Source organism: Falco peregrinus, chromosome 2 (genome assembly GCF_023634155.1).
Source record: "Falco peregrinus isolate bFalPer1 chromosome 2, bFalPer1.pri, whole genome shotgun sequence".
Classification (NCBI taxonomy): Eukaryota; Metazoa; Chordata; class Aves; order Falconiformes; family Falconidae; genus Falco; species Falco peregrinus.
Genome location: NC_073722.1, coordinates 22,680,156 through 22,702,611, shown reverse-complemented (window position 1 = coordinate 22,702,611; position 22,456 = coordinate 22,680,156). Strand labels below are relative to the sequence as shown.

Sequence of the window (22,456 nt, the reverse complement as noted above, 5' to 3'; positions counted from 1 at the left end):
ATTCTTTAAGTCAAGACTGTAAATAGTGACATTTTTGTTGACGAGTAAATTCTTTCCAGAAAACCTAGGAACATGTGTTATATGAAAATGATGATATTTCCTGGCCATTTTCAAGTCCATGCATGAAAAAACCAGAACAAAACACGTTTTAGGAATCAGCTGCCAAACGCAAACATCACAATACACAAGAAAAAGAAAAGAGCGTGAAGAAAACATATAAAAATCAAAAGACCTCTTTGCCAATTGAAATGTTAGTTTAATTTTTTTTAAACCGCTCAGTGATGTTATGGAAGAAAACCAAAGTCCTGTGCAAAAGACACGTCACAACATGGTGTGTAAGCATGCTAAGAAACAGCAGATGGGATAAACGGAAATAACATCTTTATCTAAGGTGACAACTGCACATAAAACTTGTCAGTATAATCTCACCGCACTCTTAGAACAGCATTCTTTGGTTTTACTCAGACTGCAGCATTTTTGGCTGAAATGAGAGAGATATGACGCTCCCCGAGCCTAGCTGCACAGGGTACTGAACTCTGCCAGTCGCTACCGACTCCCCCAAGAGCTTCAGAAGCTCAGCAATCAGCAGGACACACATAGCAGATGAACACAGATGAAAAGAGGCTCAAGAGACACCAGGTGTAACAAATGCAGGAATGAGATTTTCCTTCATAAATTCCTGGAATGGCCCTATTTTGCTGTGGAATAGTGGATGGGATGTGTGGTGTGGAAAAGCAAGATGGAGCTGATTCTTTCTGAATACCTTATTTCCATCAGGATTGTGGATTACTGTAGTTTGGGGCTCCTGAGCAAGAACAAAATAAAAAGAAAAAGAGTTCCAATTGGTAAATACATTCTCATTAGTGTGAGGGAGTGCAAAAAGAGCCAGCTCACAAACGCTGAACGCTGATGAGCTAAAACAACTGTTAACTGTTACCCAGAGGGTGAAACTGGATGCCTCTAATACAGATTTCCTCAACAGCAAGCCAGCAAAAAAGACCATCTTACCTAATGCAGCAGCATGCAGAGACCTTATTCAGAACCAATGTATACAGGGCTTTGAAACTCTGGAGACCTGCAGAGGCTCTTTGCTTGGCACATTTTCCTGTCCAGCCCAGGACAGACAAAGTGGCCAGAAATCACTTCTCTTCTTTAAGCATGTTTGCTTGTATTAGTATTATGCAATCAAATAAAAATACAGAAGAATCAATAAGGATTAAGGACGAGTTAACTACCTCTAAATGCTACTATGTTTGGAAGACACAGTTTACTGGCAATTGCTGCCCCGGCAGAGCAGCATCAAAGCAAGCAAGAGAAATCTTGGCATCATTTTCAAGTGTCATTTCCCCAAATCCTTTTCCCTTAAAAAAAAAAGATCAAATAATCTTTGAAATGGCAGATACTTTCAGCATGGGCTATTGTGCATGGCTATGTCTGGGAACAGACTGCCATACACTCACGCACGAAACCTGTTAACTGGTCCTTAGAAACTACTTAGCCATGTGTGCTGCAGTGCTCCAGAGGAAAAAATCTCTGCTGATGAGTGCGAATTACCTACATTTTCAAGGCTATGTATGCAGGCATACAGGAAACAATACCTCACCAAACTGGGCACTTACGCGCTGGCATTTGTATTTGTGAGCCTTGTGATACATGTATGCCTAACGATTAGGAGCTACTAATAAAAGCAAGACTGCAATAGAAACATTCATGAACAGCGCTCCGATTGGTAGTATGTTCCTAAATGGAGCTTAATAATGAGTAACATCACCTGCAGCTTTAAATGTAAGAGAAACAAGCAAAAATGTTCAGCACTAAAAGCCTCTTGATCCCAGTGAAGACTTAAAAGTCCTGCTGAGTTTTAGGAAATATGAAACGAAAATCTGAATAAGGTCTATTTTATGGCAGCCTAGCAATAATCCTGTTAGCTCTCCTTGATATCAATACTTATACTAAAACAAAGCAGAGAAAGTAATAGAGCTGCTTTTTAGTAACAGAGCTGCTTTTTCTCCCCCCCCCCTCCCCCCCCGCCCCCCCGCAAAAGGTTAGCATTGAAAAGATGGAAACAGTCATCAGGCAAAGAGCTAAGAGCAACATAAAAGCGCATTCTACTCACTTTCTGGCACAGCATGCAAAAAATTCAACTACAGTTACAAATGCTATGACTCTACCGCATCCAGCTTCCATGTAATACTTTCTATCAATGAACATGGTCTAATGGACTTCCTCACAAAAAAAAAAAAAGCATAATTCAAACAAAAAGCTTTTCCAAAACCTGGTTTTAGAAAGCAAACAGAGTAAGTGCAGGAAAAAGAAAAAAAAAAAAAAAGGAAAAGAAAAGAAGGAAGAACAAACAGAAAACAGTTAAACAGTCAAAAACTTCAAGATAGCATGAGAAGGAAGATTCCAGGTATACCAGCGCCGGGGTAGGAATATTTTCCTTGGGGCTGGTTACCACGTTCGTTTTGTTGTTTATCTGTAGGTATGCAGAAAATAGAAACAGACAGGCCTTAGAACTCACGGTAGGCACCGTATCTATATCTCTCTGTATAGAACATCTATATACAGATATAGATATCTATATATAGATATAGATATGGAAATAAAGAATCACAGAAAGATGAAGTTATGAACTTGAAAGAACGCTAGCAATAGATCCAGTAGCTAGCTGCAACTCTCCAAACATGCTAGCTACAGGTTTTCAGATGCACTATACGAAGGCAGAGATGACTTCAGCTGCGGCACTTAAAAGAACAGGGAGCCTTTAGGTAGCTGCTAATCACATATCAGAGGAGTAAAGAAGTAATATGGGTTTGAACAAAGACCTAAATAGTCACTGTGTTTTCTTGACGTGCAACTGCATTAAATAGCAGCACCCAGTTGTTCTTTATTTCTGATTACCTATCACTACCATAAATAATATTTGATTATTCACAGCTCTCCAGACATCTATACATATGTTCTACTGGCTTCTGGGAGCAGATTTGAATAAATATAACTGATTCCTGATCTGAATAAATGCAACTGATGCTAGAAAGAGGCTGATGCCCCCTTAGCCTTTCTGGTGTTATTTTAGACAAAAATAATAGGCAGCTGTGATTTTTTGCACTCTTAAGAATCCTGCAGTAACTGTGTGTCAGCCTTTTGATTTCGGTACTATAACCTGAAAGTGTAAGGTTTCACACTATAGTATCTGTAGCTTTACTCCACAAATCAGTACATATCTGCTTAACTTTACATGTAGGTTTCATGTTGATTTTTAGGCTTAGCACAGCACTACACCTTTACAAGACTTTTGGTATTTACTTATACACACTCTTAATTCAAATGAAACTGTTTAGCAATAAGTTTAAACATATCTGATTCTTTAAATCCATTTTTAAGATTCAGCTTTCATAAATACCATGGTATGAAAAGAACAGAAATACTAAAAATAATGTACCGAGCCACTTGTTACATGCACTAAGAAGCAAGATTAAAGTACAGTAAAACTAGTTTGAAAAATGTGATTTTTTTCTGTAACAATAATTAGGAAAAAGTATTATGTACATTTTGGTCATGTCTAATTTTAACAAGAGCAGTCCAAAGCAGCATGCAGAACTGAGTGTATACATATATATTGTCTGGAAAGACTTTGATCAAAAAAACCCCAAAAAGTTCTACTGAACCTTCTAGTCACAGTACTTCGTAACAACTGTGTGAAACCAAGGTAGAAAGTCCAAAATTGTTTTGTTAATGGTTTTTGTAAAACCATAATTAACTTCTTCATTTAAAGAAACTATAGCAATTTTGGGGTCAAGATTTGGTGGTTTTTCTTCTAAAAGAAAAGCCTTTCTAAACCAAATAGAAAGTAGCAATATACTAAGTAACGTATATGAAAAGGCATAAAGAAAGAGGAACTCCTAGAACAGAGGACCAAACTGAGCTCTGTATGAAACATCTGACTTGTGATTTAAGCTTCCTGATGACTCTGTAGCCTCAGATGAAGTGGTCAGCTTCTCAGCATGCAGGCTAAGATTTAAGTTTTGTCTGTGCCAAGGGCTTTGCTAAATTCGAGCCTTCAGGAGTTAGAACCACTGGGGAAACTCACGGAACTTGAGCAGTTCTTGATGGTTATTTTGCTTTGGTACAGGTGTGGCAGCTGACATGTTGCTTGCAGAAATTAAGCCTGCAGCTGAACTGAATCTTACTCAGGGAATGTCTAGATTATGGAAATGTCAACAGGATTTGCATTAATTACAGACTGCAAATTTCCTTATCTTAACCAGCATTTAACTGGCTTTGAATAATATAAAATAATCTTGTTGGCTGATGTCAGGGGACACTATACTGACACTAAATGTTATTTAGTAATATTTAATAGGAACCATTCTCCCACACAGAATAAAAATAATTTTCTTTGATTTAAAATCAAAGTTCACACTGCTCTACAGCAGCTGGGTGAGAAAACGATTCTTTTAACAGTGGTCTTTCTACAGAAATTGTCATTAAGAGAAAATATGAGTCATTATTGATTTCCAAGTGTTGTGTTTATGCTCCAACTCGGCCTGTTACTGTCTGGTAACTTTCATTTACCTATGCACAATTAAAGACGTAAATTGCAACAGTGTCTGAACTCAAGACAAGGAGAGAATAAATACATTTGTGCATAAAGTCATACATGTATGTATGTAAGTGTTAGCAAGTATTTTATATATCAACTAACTTGCTTTGGTATTTATGGGACTGTGAGATGGGCAAAACCTGAACTCCTTACTCAGGAAAAACTTTACAAAAGCCCCAACCACTTCAGTAAATTAAAGTTCTACAGGAGCATTTGGAATAGTGAGGACCTATACGACGTTGCTCGACAGCATACTAAATCTTACAAAACAAGAGAAAATTACACATCATGTTATAACTACAAGTTCATATTTTTAGGACAGTGTAGTCATCAACAGACTACAAATAAGAAGGCCCTAACAAAAGGCAGAGAGACATAAAGCAAAAACATGAGTAAAGAAATGAAGATTTCACCAGATTTCATACAGTTCTATTCAGTAGTAGTGTAATACAAAAAGAAAAAAAAAAAAAAAGTGCTATGCCAAATGAATGCTTGCTGTTGAATACACAATGAAAATAAGTTAATCAAATTTCAATTCCAATTTTGCCTGAGTAAGGAGAGCAGGCTTGGGTCCATACTCCCTTGGTGAAAGTCCTATAAAAATAAACAATATCCATTACAGCTACTGCTGAAAACTGCAGGAAATATATTCAAAATTTCTTAGTAAGATATTGAGAATACAACATTCATTAGTAAAGGCAGAAAGAGAGAATGTGATTCAAAATACAGCTATTTCTTCTGTGTAAACAGAACTTGGTAAAAGCCTTTGAAACTTAAAGAGAGAAAACAGCAATAAGCCTGTATACTTTCTCTCTCACAGAACAGATACATGTGCTTTTATTAATACAGGAACACACATGGTGTGTTTTGCATCTATTTTTAACAGCAAAGGAAAATGATTCCAAAAGGAGTAAAATATTTTCATATGAAACAGTTATACTAAAGTCGAATTGTGCTTAAGTGGTGACCTGCTATTTGTGGCAAAGTAGGACAACTTTTATACTCATGCATCGCTGGTCAAAAGCCACTCTCTTAGGTCTGACAGTAGTGCAAGAGAGACACGCACAAATGCTCCCAACAGCTGGGCATGACTGTAGAATTATTACTAGTCTTTTTTCAATATATTATAAAAATATTTTAAGAAACAAAACCTGTATCGTGGGACTTAAATCTTTCACATGGTACTTCTGTAACAAAAAGTTGAAGCACGCTTTGTCTTTGGGATACTAGAGATGTCCCCACAGTACCTTTCTGGTAACCCTCATTTGGACACTGCTACCGCTGATACTCTGTCACTGAAATTCTATGTTCATCCAAAAAACAGATTATTTGCCTACATAACTACATGTCTGCTCAGCCCTGACCTGCAATTTTTGCTTTTCAAGGAGAGTACATAGTGAAAGGTGTGGAGGAGGGATATTTGCCTTCTCTCTAACAGCAGCAGCAACAGAAGCTGGCTGGCACATCACAGCTGATCATCATAAACACCACAAAAGTCAAATCCAAAACATAATAAACAGGAATAGAGTAAGTTGCTGTGCGGGATCACAGAGGCCAAATGAACGCGAGACTGCAGAGCAGGCTGAGGAGGAAGAGAAGTTATTGAGACTGACTGTCAGTTGGGACATCTTGTGCCAAAGCCCTGAGCTGTGAAGGAAGTTAGCTGGGAAAGTGTAGTATGGAAAGGCTGTGAAATTGGTTTTTTTCACTCCTGAGCATTTAGCATGGCATCTTGGTCTACAGTAGTTCCATTAAAGCAATAAATTTCACTGTGCAACGTGGTTTGTGTTACATTTTATGATATTAATACTATTAGTTTTTAAAATAAGGAGGTTTTAAAAATTAATAGAGGGCTGTTATAAGACTACTATTTTGTTACTATTTTTATTTACTAAGGACAGCTGCATTGGCCCATGTTACATCTACTTTTTCATTTTTGTATGTCCCCAGGTTAAGAAACTTGATTGAAAGAACTGCAGAACAGTTCACTGTGGATGGCAGATAGCAACTGCAGGCTTAAAATTCACAAGATTGTACTTTAAAGTCTTGCAGCTTTTCACGGTATGTTAACAAAACTAAATGCAATTGTTTGATTTCTAAGTGTGAATGTTTCACAGGAGGAAAAAAAGTCTGTCGATAAAGATCCTCACCATCATCTGAACACTCGAACTGGACTTCCTTTTCTGAATTGACCAGTCAGAGAGAAAGGAAAAGAAGAAAATGTGACTGGTTGGATTTGAAGTATCAATGCATGGAGTACAGTATATTTCTGTTTTGGCTTTTTTTTTAATTATTATTATTATTAAAAGAAAAAGACAGCTAAAGCTGTAGAAAGGGGTGGAAAAATATAGACTTCCCCAGATGTAAATTTACTCCCTTTGCTCCACATGACCATGCAGACAAACAGCAGACTCATCAAATGTGCTGAAAACCAAAGTATCAAATCCCAACAAATATAATTTAGGCAAAATTTTGGCAACAATTGTTTCCAATATTATAATCAAAACTGAGATATAAGAAATACCATCGTAGACCTGTAGGAGGAATGATATTTAAAAAGGAAAAGCTGGTCAGATATAGTACATAAAATTTATATATTCCACAATGAAACACATAAAGCAATTTCCACAGGAATGACAGTACTGAATGTGTGCTTCTCCATATAGCTAGGGTATCTCTACTTGACCGTGAGAAGCATTGAAATCCTAGTGTACTCCATTTTAAGTCAATCTCATGATTTTTTTGATAGGAAGAGTGCGCATATGTGGGAGAACAGGAACAAATATTTGGTATTCAAGTGTACACTGTTTTGTTAAAAGTAAAAAGATTAAATAAAAAATTAAAATTCAGGTCAAAGACACGCTTCTGAGTAAACACACAGAGCACATAATAATATCTTTTGAATGATATAATGAAAGCTTGAGGCACTTATTTTAGTCTTCAGGAGCCCTTCAAGAAAATAAATAAAATATTTTTCATTGCTGTTTTTTTTTTTTCTGGCTGTTTTTCAAAGTATGTATCCAGAACATTCATTTGTGAAGCATCTCTCCTCCTGCAGGTTCTGCTGACATGAGAACAGGAGCTCTAAATTGTGTATGAAAGCTGCCAAAATGTTCCCTTCTTAGCAAGGTCTATGAGGTCAGGATGAGCTCATTTGTTGAGAGAGTAAACCCCTCAAGTTCTGCCAAATATAGCAAGTACATCTGGCAGAATACACCTTATGTGGAGCCAAGCCTACCAGACAACTTTTTAGTCTTCTATGAAATCTAGTGAAAAGTCAAGGGGCAACATGGTGGCAATAGAGCTGCAGATAAACACTGATACCTAAAAAACTAACATGCCCACCACCAAACCATTATTTATATTTATAAGCTAATCAATAACACCGAGACGTTAATTCCACATTCATTGCTTCATTAAAATAGCAAGAAAAACACTTTCTCCCGTAGTTTTCTATCTTCCTTATTAAAATCCTCGTTTCCCAAATATCTCTTTTATTGCACTTTTAAGCTTCACCTACTGACTTCAATCACTTCACATACACTGTAAGAAGCACTTATTAACAAATTCTATAAAGGAAAGAAATATCAATAATTAAATCCAAAAACTGGCAGAAGTTAGAGATAGGTGGTGACTAATAAAATGTATTTTAAGGCACATGTTTAACCTACCTTAACTCCATCCGGCTTCTTCAGTAAACTCTTGGCTGCTGTAAAACGAGACAAATAATTTCAGTGTCAGGTGGTTACCACTGAGGTCAACCAGCTGGCAGCAAAGCCCCACTGCCTCCCAGCTGCAGATACACTTTAGCTTTTATTTCCCCTTTTTGTTGCTCTGAGTATAGAAAACGAAATATTTAAGAAACTACAACACTTCAGATTATACATCTCTTTTTCTACTGATTAAAGCTGTAGGTGAACTCTGCTTATACAAGCAGAGACCTCCTTGGGTGGCACAGAGGAAATGGAAGCAGGTTGTGTTAAAGAAGCAGCTTTGGATACGTTTACTTTTTCAACTGCAGTATGTTTATAATTGTTGATGAGGATAGTTTTATACAGCTATGAAAAAGTACTATTCTGATGGCCAAGACTTTGAGCAGGTGTTTGCAGAGCCCACTGGTATCTTAATGTTGTTATTGATATGACAGTGACATAAAAATAACCAGTATCAGATCAGTAAGGTATCTAAAGAGCATACTGAGGTACAATACTATCTATTCCACCTAACGAAAAGTAAACTGGGTTTTAAAAAAGCATCTCTGAGCAATGTTTTTGGGGGGATTTCCCACCATAACAGCATCAGTCACCCTGCGTGAAAAGTCAGGGAAGTTGCAAATAAGAAAGGAAGAACAATTTGCTAGCAGTGTGTTGCTTTGGAGGAGTGCTTCCTGGGAGTTAAATGGTAGGCTTTGCTTCAACTTCTATAGAAGAAAAAGCTGTTATTTTCTGAATCATGTCTCACACTGATCAAATTCCTTCAAAGCGGCGGGGACTGTTGGGCAAAATTTTGCTTGCCATAACATTATCCACGTGTTAGGCTCTAAATTTCACCACTTAAATGTGGCACCAAGAATGGGGCCAAATCATTCCAAATTACTAAATTTGGAGGGCTAATGTGCAGACAAGCATGCTGCAGCTCTGAACCTGAAAATGTTTACAGCAGAAATACATGCTGGGTGATCTACCACATTCAAACATACTTCGCTAAAGTGTAAATGATTCATGACTCACTGTCAAAGACTCAAATAATAATAATAAATTACAAAACAAGCCTGCCATTTTTTCTTTTTATTGTTGTTTATGGCCCAATCTTCCTATCAGAAAGCGTACCATGGCTTAGGCTGTAAGAAAGTGCTGTTCTGTATATGCTGTTTTGCTCAGGAGTAGGAAGCCTTTCTGAAAGGGAAATGCCGCAGCTAACAAACTGGCATAACCGAAAGGAGACAGGGCTGACACAGAGCTCCCATCATTACTGACATCGTCCTCTTTAAAACAAAAAAACCCAAACCAGTTGGACCTTGCAAGTCAAAAGATGCTCAAACACGCTGAGGATGCTGGAGTTATTGAACATGTGGTTTAAACTTGAAGTTAATTTTTGTACTTGTGGCTTGTTATCTGGCTGCATCTGCATTAAGTGCTCATTTAGCTGTGGTTCAGAGTACAGAAAATGTAAGATCACCTCGGAAATGGCACGGAAATAACTGATGTCCATTATTCTGTTTTTTACATTAAAAAAAATGGAAAGAGAAGCCAGGTTAATGCTTATAATGTCATTAATGTATCAGCCCTCTAAATGTGGTTTATTAATTATGGACATCAGTCAACACTGCCATTAAAACTATCACAAGGCTTATGATATACAACTAACATGAACAAAAATAAATTTGCCTGCATTATATTTTCATTTACAGAAACATCATAAATTAATATTGAAAATTAGCTGGTTTACATGTATTTTTGAGATAGGATCCATCCTGTTGCAACGTGTGCTTACAGGACCTGATGCAACATGGCTTTAGATTTTACACTACTACAAATATTGCGGGCGCTCCATTAACTTCAGAAATTCGTTTAGGGAAAGCAAATGGGGGGGCTATTTCTAAAACCTAAGACCAAAAACCCCAGAAGTTCATTGCCTTAGAAGCCTGCTTTATACCATCAGCCTTTACAAAAATATGGGAAAACATAAATTAATTCTTATAAGCTGCTGTTGATAACTACCTAGGTCCTTTCGCTAAATCTGTGCACAAAATTCCTGAGCTCTTTTAATGCTTAACAAACATTACATATTATATGTAAACAATTAAATGAAAGCCAGTAAAATGAGGGCACCAAAAGCAACAATTACAAATACTGTGTTTATGGCATTGCCAGCATGTCCTTCAAAATGTGCCTAGTAAGGATTATTATGCAGTATTTCATGTTACAGGACATATTCCATATTCAACTGCCTTTGTTGGTTTTGGCTTGGAATGTATTTTTAATAATATTTTGATGCATCTTTCTTTAAGCACAGATACTGCATACAAATCAAATATTTAAAGGATTTGCAGTAGCGAAGCAATTAGCATGTTCTAAATTAAGCCCACAATGAAAGATTTCTTGCAACTACAAGCAATAGCTATAAATAAAACCTAAGGCAGCACTAACAGGCCAGAAAGCAGACTGAAAAGAAATGGTGTTGTGACAACATGTAGAAATTAAAGTGACTTAGGACAAACAGCAGTTTTGATTTAGAAGAGGAAAAAGATGTTCCTTTCACGTGCTGAGGGTCTTACCTCACAAGAAATATACATTCCACATAAAAGGAAGAAAGAAAAAGGAAAATAAAACACTTTTATAACCACATTGTTATGGACAAATGACCTTCAAAAGCATGCTTTGCAATGAAATACAATGAATAAACAACTTAAAAAATAAAATGTCATCAAGGAAAAATATGGGTCATTGTGGTGTAAAACAGAGATGACAGGTGAAAAAAAAATCTGAAACAAAGCCAAAAACCCTGTCTGCTTTTCATACTGAAATACTCTTTTAATATTACTTCAGCTTTTTTTGGTTCATGAAAGTTGAAATTGACTCTTACATATACATAGAGAGTGACGGTTATGAAAGGTGATGATAAATGATATATTTGATATTTAATAATCACTCATTTTCACAAAATGTGCAGCCTACAGCATTCCCACCTTTAAAATGAATTGGCAGATACTGGCAATTCATTAAGCACTGATCCAGTGTAATTTACATAAATGTAGCCTTCTGTGTTATAAGTGTGTATTAAATATAGGAAATTAACTAAGAATGAAATTATACTTCAAGTACTATGTTTATTTTGGATGATTCAGTGGTTATTATTATTAAAAACATACCCAAAGCACTATTATGTTTTTGTCCATAAGTTAATTTATCCTACACTCCAACAGTTACGTCACAGAGTAGGAGGGTATGTAAAATTACTGATTTTTAAATTTGACATTCTTTTTCACTATTCACTCGAAATCTCAAATGGCAAAATAACAAATTCCGCATAGCATCAAAATTTTGGCAATACTACTATTGAGGACAATTCTAACTCTACAGCAAGCTTATTTTAGCTTTTGTTATTAAAACTTGTTTAGTGTAAAGGTCTGAATCTCCAGGAATATCACTGCAAAATTTTATTTCATAAAGAGGAAACATCTCTTGTATATCAAGCTAGGGATTAGAAGAGAATGAAAAGGACTCATTCTGTGTTTCTTACTGCTTAGCAAAGTAATAAAGAATAAACATTTATTATTTTTTTTTAAACACAGGATGCAGCAGAATCCTGGAATGATATTTTAGGTATCTAAAAATAAGTAAGTTTTTAAATGTTGTTTGGTGATACTTATGCATGTGGAGCTATATGCTTTGTTTTCAATTTTCCTCCACCAAAACAGACAGGAAAACACTGTCTTTTGACAGACAGCACTAAAAAAAAAAAAAAGTAAAAATTAGACTGGCATCTACAAGAGATTCTTTTTGGCCCAAGTAGTTTAAATTCTCTTGTTTGCAAAGGAAACAATTAAAGATACATCACATTTAGATGCTCCTGAATAACAAAGATCTTTCTGTACTAATGAATCCTAATTAATCTCAGTCATCACAGACATCAGAACATAAAGACCGTATTATTTTGGAGTTCAATGAACATACCTGAGAAATTTCTGGTAGCCAGCATAGTTGTCAAAATGGCCCCCTGTGTACATATACATTTTCTCAAATTAGCATCACACTTGTGTAAAATTCTGAATGTGAACACGACACAACAAAAAGGAAAACACACTTGTAAATTACATCAATTACTAAATTAACCCTGAAAGAATGGACTGTGCATTACCTATCCTAGGTGATGTCATGGGTGCATGAATTGTAATTTATTCTTCATTGCACACTTATCAGCAATCCTGATAATCTCAAACATTTACCAGTCGTGGGTATGTAATGCACAAACCATGAGCACTCACAGGCACAGTAATTATCAGCAAAATACATATCTGAATATGAAACAGACTTTGCTAATGTGCTTAGGTATTTTTTTAGGTGGGAAGAAGAGTTTATTTCTGATGTGCTAATTTGAAAAGCTCACATCTGCAAAGTTTTTCTGTCTGGTCAGGAGAAAACAAAGGATGATGTAAAATAATAACCTTAAGCATTTTCCTTCAACAAAATATTTCTAATGTGTATAAGTGAAGATCATTGTTACTATTTTGAATCCAAAAAAATTATGCTATGTTTTATCCACTGTCATGAAAACTTTAAGATCCTCATGCCAAAAGCCAATCATCTATCAAATAGTTAATTTAAGTATAATATTCCAGAAAAAAAATTGCTTAGGGACCATTTGTTTCTACACATGGACCACAAGGCAATATTCTTTTATCTTTCCAAAATTAGCTACTCATCTTTGCAGAAGTTTTTGTTCTTACCTTTAGTTTTCTTCTTGCATTGAATTTCTTCAAGCAGTCTACAGTCTCTTGTCTATGCATCATAGAAGCAACAGTAGAACGTTGCTAAAAGAAGAAGGAAATAATAATTTTAACACACCCAGCCAGACGTCTAGCATTCTATTTACTCTACAATATACATATTACAACCCACATAGTCCAACACCGTCTGACTATCGCTGTGTGCAGGTTTCTACACATTTGGGAAATTTCCAAATCAACAAAACCAAGGTCTCATTTTACTCAGCCTTTTCCATGTGTGAAGTCCTCTTGAAAGAAACAGGGACTAAGAAACCCACAAGATCTTAGAATGTGGATTATGCTGTATAAATGTAATCAAAGTAACATTCTGAATTACGATTTTGGGAAATGTGTTTTAAGGAAACTTTTCTTTAGCATTAGTGATACTAGGTGAGGTACAGCAGCAGGAAATATTTTCAGAGGAAATTCAGCAGTATCTGCATTTTCCCTGTAACTCAACTTCATTTGCATCACAATTTTAAAGGCAAGATAATGCAGCCTACTGGAATGAATAAAGAGCTGGGAACCAGCTGTATGTCTTGTGACTTTCAAAGTATCAGCCCAGACTACCTGCAAAGTCAAAGTATAGAAAGCACTGAGAATTGGAAAGTAGTCCTGGATCCAGTAACAGCCAGGTAGCCTCTGCTAACTGCAAATTGACTTTTTATTAAAAAGTCCCTTAATTTCCCACCTTTACTTTCATGCTTATCATAATGGTTACAGGGAAATGAAGATGCAAAGCATTACTTAGCTCAAAAGTTACTTCCTTGTACTTTTTTTTTTTTCTCTGAGAATCGAAAATAATGGTCTAATTTTGGCAGTGAACTTCTGCATGACAAAATCAAGGCACGGGAGTTCATTTCTTTAAAAAAATCTTATCCCAGGCTGAGACCTCAATATGTGACACTATTGACTGTATCTGTATAATTACAATTTTACACTCCCCTAGTTACACAGCTGCATGACTAAGGATAAAAATTATCCTCTGAACACCTTCACTATGTGCTGAAGTAAACTGTAAGCTGATTTGTCTGCTGAACTAGCCTGTTAAATCTGTAGAAATTACTTACACAGATCCATGGATGCTTTAGTGCTTCTGATGCTGTGATACGTTTTGCTGGGTTGATGGTAAGCATTTTATTGATAAGGTCTTTTGCTTCAGGAGTCACTGTATCCCACTCTGGTGAGGGAAACTTAAGAAAAAAATACCTTTGTGTATATTAACTTGTATAATCTTTACACAATTTTACTTAAGGATACTTAGTGGTACTACTTCTGTAACATTGATGGCTAGTACATCCAACCAGCTTTAAGGGGAAAAATGCAGTTCACCACAATTAAAAAAGTTTGAAATAGCCAGTTTTATAAATAATGTTTTTCTTCTATACTGTTTTGACCTGTTGTTTATTTGGCTCGAATGGACAGTATTTCTCTATTTGCAATAATGCCAATTGAAATTCATAGCTAAAATTCATAGTATAAAATAACAACGGCAGACAAAATAACAAATTCTAGTTGTCTGAGAGGCATGTGGTCATACAGCACTTAATATGGTCCCAGTTTCTTTTTTAATAAAGACAAAAATTCTAAGCATTATTATTCAAACTCCTTGTTTGCTTTCTTTCAATGTAAACCTTAATGCTAACTGTATAGTTATGGTATACAAATCTAACCAGTTACGAATTTAACACCTCCATGCTCAGTAAAGTATTTATAAGTGCAACCCAAAGCACCTGCTCAAAAGCAAATGAAACTAAAAAATTCCATGTCCTAAACTGCTTTTGTGAACATACCTTAACCTGGAAGATTTTGTGTTTTCCAATATTAAAAATGTTTATTCTTAGACAACAGGGATTTGATATTACCTTGGCACAGTACATCACCAGTATGTATTATGTCTGTCCAATGCAAGGTGCATAGTTCAGTCTCTGCACCTCAGTTCTTGCCCTCTGGGCTGAAATCGTAATTCCCCACTGTCACCCCATTTGTTACTGTATGATTACTTGTTCACTAGGAAGAAGACTTGACAGACCATAAGTTTACTTTCAGTAAAAGGCCATAGCATAACAGCTCCCTTTTTTCAGCCACCACCACCCAGGACTGGAAGCAAGTAAGAGCTTAAAATTACAAGGTTGTGTCTTTTTCACTTCATCATTGACAAATTACTTAAAGCTGAGGACGAACAGCCTTCTGTCTGTTTAATGTAATATAAATAGATGATGTTTCAAACTTCACGATGTCACCAAATCATCAGCTCTTACTTACCAACAGCTGTAATGTTTTTTGTTGGAATACACGTAATTAATGAAACTATTCCTTTTGAAATGCTCTATAGCAGGTTCTATTTCCAAAGGTGGTCAATACAACAGCATCAAGATGTATGTTTAGGAAGCTTAAGACTTCTTAAAAACAATTTAGAATAACTGACTGGTTGAAGTGATAAACTACAAGGAAAAACACAGGTCCCTGGGAGCTTAGAGAGGTCTGAACAAGCTTGTCAGGATTACATAAGCTTGCATGATTTATACAAGGACCAGACAACGAAAACTTGGAGCCATACAGGAATCAGACTTAAATTAGCATAGGATGTTCCCGTTCCAATAAGGTTCATGTTACTAAAACAATATTTACTATATTGAGTGGTTCATAAAAATAAGCAATAAAAAAAGTATTTAGGAAATAATTCTGATTTTACTTTTCACTCTAGAAAGCCTGTTTAGAGGTACATTAAAAATAATTGAATAGACAGAGTACAGTACATACATCATAAGCACCAGCCTTGATCTGCTGGTAAAGCCTGTGCTGGTCTTCATCCCAGAAAGGAGGATATCCCACCAGGAGGATATACAGAATGACACCTAAAGAAAATCCACAGTAGTATTATATGATTTCACGAAACAAACCCCAGAAATATGTTTCGCACCTGACAAGCATGTAGAACAAATGGCTCATTAGTATTATCCTAGCTACTGAAAAATATTCCCTTCATACTGGAGAAAACAGTAAATGTAGGGTTTACAAGATAATCTCTTATACAGTGATGGCAGTAATGACCACACTGCTGGCTGGAGAAATATTTTCCAATGTTCATGAACGTTCTAGGAAAATGCATTCTTTACCTCTGGTTTTATCATGGTTTGTACTGGTACCTGTAAAATTGTGTTTTAACTAATCTCATGCAATGAAAATTCAGGCAACTCAATTTATCTCTATAAATACATGCTCAATAGGATATTAAAAAGTCCATCTGCTAGTCTTGCAGAGAGGATTCACTGTGACTAAAGGAAAATGCCTTCATAAATACATCAAGTAAGTGTTCGTAGAAGTGAAATTAGGAAACCACCAATTGTTCTCAGCTAGCTAGCCCCCACTTGGCAGTACGCTAGACCACACTGCTTCAAGAACTGGATGATAAATTAATCGCTCTGTACTGAAGTTCACAAAACATTTAGTTTCACTGTTTAAAACTGCAGTTATAGTATATCAACAGACTGGATTTTAGGCTGCTTGTGAACCAAAACTAGGGCCTAGCTCACAGTATGAATTGTTATGTTTTCTAACTAGTTAGGCATCATGTGCCTGCAGCTATTTTTTTTATACTTGGTGAAAAGTGTGTTGTGTAGACACAGCCAAGAATGCCATGGTAACACGTCTTCACAAATAATTAAAAAAAAAAAAAGAAAGCTGGTAGAAAACCAAAAAATTACCTCTTCTAAAAATTAAGACTGAATTTTCCTATACATGTATTGTCTGATGCAAAAAATAAGGTGTCCTAGACATCATCTCTCTCCCTTAAAATACTTTACGGTGGACCGAACATCATCTTTCAGAGTAATTTCTTACCACATGCCCACATATCCACAGGTTTCCCATAAGGGTCTTTTCGTAACACCTCTGGAGAAAGGTATCCGGGAGTACCAGCAAAGCCTGTCAAAAGGCAAGGCAACTATTCTCAAAAGTTGTACATGCTCTGCAAAAATTAAGTGATTCTCTTCTCAGCCCACAAGACATTATTTCCCAAGCCATTGACCACTGACTGCATTGACCAACAAAGAACTGCTTTCTTTTTACAGTGAATCACCCAGAATGAACAATAACGAGAACACTTACATAGACTTAGCACATCCCTTTCTGCCACCACATCTGGTAGAATCAAGAGGCCAGCAAAAAAACAGCTGGTTCCCCATCTACACTAGCACTCCAGATTCAACAGTGTTATCAAGGATCTGGTGCCAGCGCAACAGAGGAAGGTTTCCAGAAAGATTAGGAGATAGCTGATGAAACGTCTTTCCCGAGTTCTGCATTGCTATAAACTGTAGCAAGACATCCAGTAGTGGGGTGCAAATACATCTGGCTCAGGGTCAAGGTCAAAAAAGTTAACAGGGTAGCGGGAGGTGTGGGAAACATTATCTGAGTGATCCCCTCAGAGATAATGAAAGACAGAAAATTCACACCATGCATGCCAAAGCCTGTTACTGTGGGGTTTTTTGGTTTTTTGAGTTGGTTTGGTTTTTTTTTTCAATCATTAGCCTAATTTAGGCTCTTTTAAAATACCTCCAAACTATAAAGATTAAGACTGGAAACATGACTTGAATGAGATTTCTGGGAGTCCATCAGCTGTCAGCTGTGAAGACTATTACCACACACAGAGTACTTCCACTGACATTTATGGGAAATTAATTAACAAAACAGAGGGGCAGCAAAGCTACAGCATTGTAGCTATAAGAAGCTACATTTAAAGAGCCCTATTCAGTCTTATGAGAGGGCAGATTTCTGAGTAAACAACATGTAGGGCTAAGATTTAAGAAAAGCTTATGTATGGAGAGGGCTCTCATTTTGAATACAGGAAAGTATAAACACTGTTCAAATTTCTTCACACCTAAGTGGAAACTCAATTCAGCCAGTGCCAGATGGTGGCAAAGTAAATGGTCTGAGATGTTCAGGATTAGCTTTCACAGGAGCACAACTGGCTGTTACTTAGTATGAAGACCACCAACTTAGGGCTCAGCCTTCTCACCACCTTTGCCATTTGTATTTCACACAGCTACGAACTTTCCACTGCAAAACTCATTTCCGTGAATTTATTCCACTTCTGGAAACCTTCTTTAAAAAGTTGACAAAAAACAATCTCTGAAGTAATCTAGCCTTTAAAATTTGTATGTTTCTCCTTCTTTATTCACTACCAGCAGTGCTACTTTCTCTTAGGAGAAATGCAGAATGTAGGTATAAATGTAGACTCTTCTTAGGACACTGTAAAGGATAAAAACTTCATGACGTGCTGTACTATTTCATTTAGTAAGTCTGTTCTTTCAAGCATCTTTGCCTAAAATAAATGCTTGGGAATTCTTAAAAGGCGAAAATTTTGTGGCTTTTGTGAAGGACCACATGTCATTTCTGACATACCACACTGGGTTCCACAGAACTTATGAGAGACGGTGATAATGTATAAAGTGTATAGCTACAGAAAAAGGAAACCTTTGCCCTGCAGCTGGCAATCATTTTGGAGTGGGAGGAGGAAATGAACGAACACATTCTCTATATTTTACTGAGAACATAGCTAAAATACTTTCATGAAAAATAAGCTTGTTTTTTGCAGTCTCCTGATATGAGAGCTATGAACTGTTAAAGAGTACTATCATACAGGAAACACATCGTAAGCTCCTTTGAGAAGATGAAAAATGGATGTTCTAAGTAGCTTTAAATAAAGTGATGTTTCATATGCCTTCTTGGCTGTAGTGCTCCTCATTAACATTTTTGTTTATTGTAAAGGGGAAGTAAAGTTGCCTCCACTTTCAAACTTACCATAGATCTATAAACATTACCATGCATCACTTGAAAATAAGCTTTAAAGAAAAATAAATACAGAACTTAGCTAACTTTATCTCTTGATGAAGATACAGAATGGGTCTGAACAGAAATAATTGGTATGGTTATAATATATATGCTGAAGTTGTTTAAAGCAGCAAACACAGAAGAGTTATTATTTCGGTGAAAAAGAAAAAAAACACACTGAAATTGGCAATTTATTTATCAGGTAATTCTATAACTGGTCAGAGGGAACCCAATATGTGTGTATACTTTTCAGAGAACTATTGCCAATAGTAATAATTTGGCTAAAGCAACTTGCAAAGCTGGAAACTGTGACTGACTGTACAGTGTCTAGAAAAAACTGTGCCACCTTGCACTCCTATTTAAATAAGCATTCAGGGGCCCAAGACAAATGCTCTGCCTTGCTCAGTTCAGTGGTGCCTGTGTACATGAGATGGCATGTTACTCAGCCTAAACAGCTTACAGTCTCAAAACCCTCTTATGCAAAGATTACATATATACTTAACTTCATAAATAGTGACACAAGTCAAACCTGGACTGAAGGTTAACTATAATCCTACAACATAAAATTAATTTAATGCAGACAGATGCATCTTAAACACACAGCAGAAGAGATTACTGCTCTAAGATGTGCCCTGTGCTTTCATCATTCCCCTGCCAGACTTACAGCCTTCTCAACACCAGTCACGCAAAGATCCCAAAATAAAACGGCAGGACAAACCATGTTAGCTTAAACTGCATGAAGCTGTACATCTTTGCTAACGCACCTCCCTTTGACTCCAGAATAAAAATTCAAAGGAGCAGTCTGGTGAGATGATATGGAGAAGGTGGCAGCAAGCAGCAAGAGCAAGCAGCTGAGAGTAAGCTGAGGGCAGGCAGCCTTCTCTTCCTGCACAGCTGGATCCAAAAGACTTAAATGTAGACAACCTACATTTAATGCAGCTCGCAAACTAATTTAGTGAAGCTACTCAAATGACTTAAGTGGTGTGTATTAGTCCCAGTTGTAGGACTGGACTTAATTTAATACGAGATGCAACTAGGACTAAATCTAGCTACCAATGAGTTAACTGCAGTCCTTCCACTGACTTCAGTGAGGGGCAACTTGTCACCTGCCTCTGTGAGTCAGCTGAGCCCGCCCAACACTCTCCCAGTACATTAAACACCTGCTAACAGGGTGGAGTGTTTCAACTAAACCCTGAAACACTTTTCTATAAACAGGCAACGAACAGGTTTGTTTTACAAACATGCAAACCAGGAAAGTATTCTGTTATACCAAAACACACGGAGCTCTAGCCAGTTTCCTGCTGAGGCATATCGTGGTTTAAGCAGAAAAGCAATCATCACACCAGAGGGCTACACTCAAAAAAAAAAAAAAAAAAAAGAACAAAAAAAAAAAGAGAAAAAAACCCCAACACACTGATGCAGAGCTATACTTGGAATCAGACCATGCCATGAGTCACTAAGTGCTGCAGAATCCAGTGGAACGCAGATAATCTTTTGGAAGGAAGCAAGAAAAAGTTCAAAACGTTGAGAACATTGAAGTTCATGTTTTGCGTTGTTAAAGCAGTCATAAAGATGAAGGCAGGCACTAAGACCATTACAGAAAGGTTTTGCAGAGGAAGTTCCAGAAGAGGTAGAAAACGTACTAGTCTTACCAAACACCACAAATTTAAAAACAGAGCCACATTAGACTAATTTCTTTCTATTACCTTGCTGCCAGCTTGTTCTTCTTACACATGTATTTTGGAGATGTTCTGCTCAATCTCCTTTCTACCAAGTTCTGCATGGCAGTCCTCATGATGCCACACATCTAAACCAAGTACTTCACAAGAACCAAATGACCAAAAAATAACGTGCAAGATTTTACAGGAAATTGCAACCTCCTGGGCATCACCTGCATCCATACAGATGTATTATCTACAGAAAATATCCCCTAAAGTTCATTCTGCTTTTTCTTGAGATGCTTCTTGTTTACCTGATGTTTTGTCATTGTAAGAAATCACTTGCGTTTTGTCTTATTTCTGTTCCACTCTTCTTGTACTGGCCTATTTGTTAATGTACAGGAGCAATCTCTTCTGTCTTTTGTGGATTACTGAAATCCATTTATACAAAGGCTGGGATTTGAAACAACAGGCTAGCTTATAAAGCTACCAGCATATGTCCAATGGTACTGCCTGTGCATCCACATGTAGTTTTATCCTTGATTTCAAACACTCAATCTCTCAGGCCACTGCCTGCACAAAAACCTTTGTGCTTTTGTTCTAGGCGTCGACAGCAAACTCACAATCACTTTGTTTAATTTTAAACTGCACTTTCTAGCTGTTTTAAGTGAGAATAGGTAGTTGCTATAAATATTTTATTCTGTATTTTTTTCGTCCTGGGATTTACAAAACATATTTTGTCCTGTGCGTCACATCTGTTCGAAGAGGGTAGTACATGAGATAGACGCATCACATTTGTACATGCCTTATTATTTAAAACAATCAGTATTAAATCTTTTTCCACCATCTTCCTTTGGGCATCTGTTAACTGTAACAAATAATCTGCACTTAGCAGTTTGGTTTTTTTAATTAGCAAAAAAGAAAAAAAAGAAGGAATAGTTTACTGGAACTACAAAGAAACACGTAATGTTTAAGTCACTACTCCTATCCTCTTCTCATAACCTGAAGCAGAGCACTGTAGAGGACACGTAAAATACATTCCAGGTATTGATTCTGGAGACCTGGTTTACCCCATCAATTGCCACCTTCAAGAGGGCAGACACTGTCCCTTTCCAACATTTCATGAGCGGGTCTGGAGCACAGAATGAGCTCTCAGATGCACACACACGAGTTTGCTTCCATGTTCCCATACATCTTTGTCACCTTCACCATCAAGCAAGCATACAGATCCCTTACAGATGAAGATAATGTTTTCAAAATCACTGAAGTGGCCGAGAAACTCCAGTTCCAACTTCAGAAGATGTTCATAAGCTATGGATAGACAACCCTTTCCAGACAACTGTGTAAGGGTCCAGATGCTTTTAACCACCCTTTACCTTCTTGGGTTTATGCTCTCCATAATCTATTAATGTGAGATGCTTATACATGTGTTGTACATTTTTAATAAGCCAGCTTATTTTCACCTCAGTGGGTCAAAGAACAGTTTTATGAACAGTTTTACTTGCAGGTGTGAAGGGGAAGTCACCTCTAGGGCAGCAATATAAAGAGCTGGGACAGGTAACTTGTACTGTCACAGCAAGATCTGGTTGTGGATGACTCTCTACAGCCTCAGGTACTCAAAAAACTTTTTTTTTTTTTTTTTTTTCTCCACATCACATTCCGAAGTGCTTCAGAATAAAATTTTCACCTATGTCCAGTTGACAGAGGACATGTTTTGACAACTGGACAGGTCCACTCAGCAGTGTTAACCTATAGCCTAACTCCTCAGTCATCTGAGCACCTAAGTGGAAACTCCCCATCTCCCTCCCAGGCTCTACACCCATATTTCCTTCTTCTAGATACACAAGGAAAAGTGGAGGAGAAGAGACTCATGTG

At 36.8% G+C, this 22,456-nt stretch overlaps 1 protein-coding gene across 14 annotated transcripts in view; it reads right to left on the bottom strand.

Moving 5' to 3' along the window:
- CAMK2D (calcium/calmodulin dependent protein kinase II delta) overlaps positions 1–22,456 on the bottom strand; it is a 209,037-nt gene that overhangs the window by 76,869 nt on the left and 109,712 nt on the right. For 8 of the 14 annotated variants that reach the window (XM_055796075.1, XM_055796063.1, XM_055796068.1 and 5 more), the window contains 7 exons: positions 16,935–17,018; positions 15,855–15,949; positions 14,162–14,284; positions 13,053–13,136; positions 12,280–12,322; positions 8,275–8,312; positions 764–805 (listed from right to left, as the gene is read on the bottom strand). In XM_055796075.1, coding sequence (XP_055652050.1) covers positions 764–805; positions 8,275–8,312; positions 12,280–12,322; positions 13,053–13,136; positions 14,162–14,284; positions 15,855–15,949; positions 16,935–17,018 — 509 coding nt within the window. The remainder of the gene's footprint in view (positions 1–763; positions 806–8,274; positions 8,313–12,279; positions 12,323–13,052; positions 13,137–14,161; positions 14,285–15,854; positions 15,950–16,934; positions 17,019–22,456) is intronic. The other 6 variants (XM_055796065.1, XM_055796064.1, XM_055796070.1 and 3 more) reach the window with 3 other exon arrangements.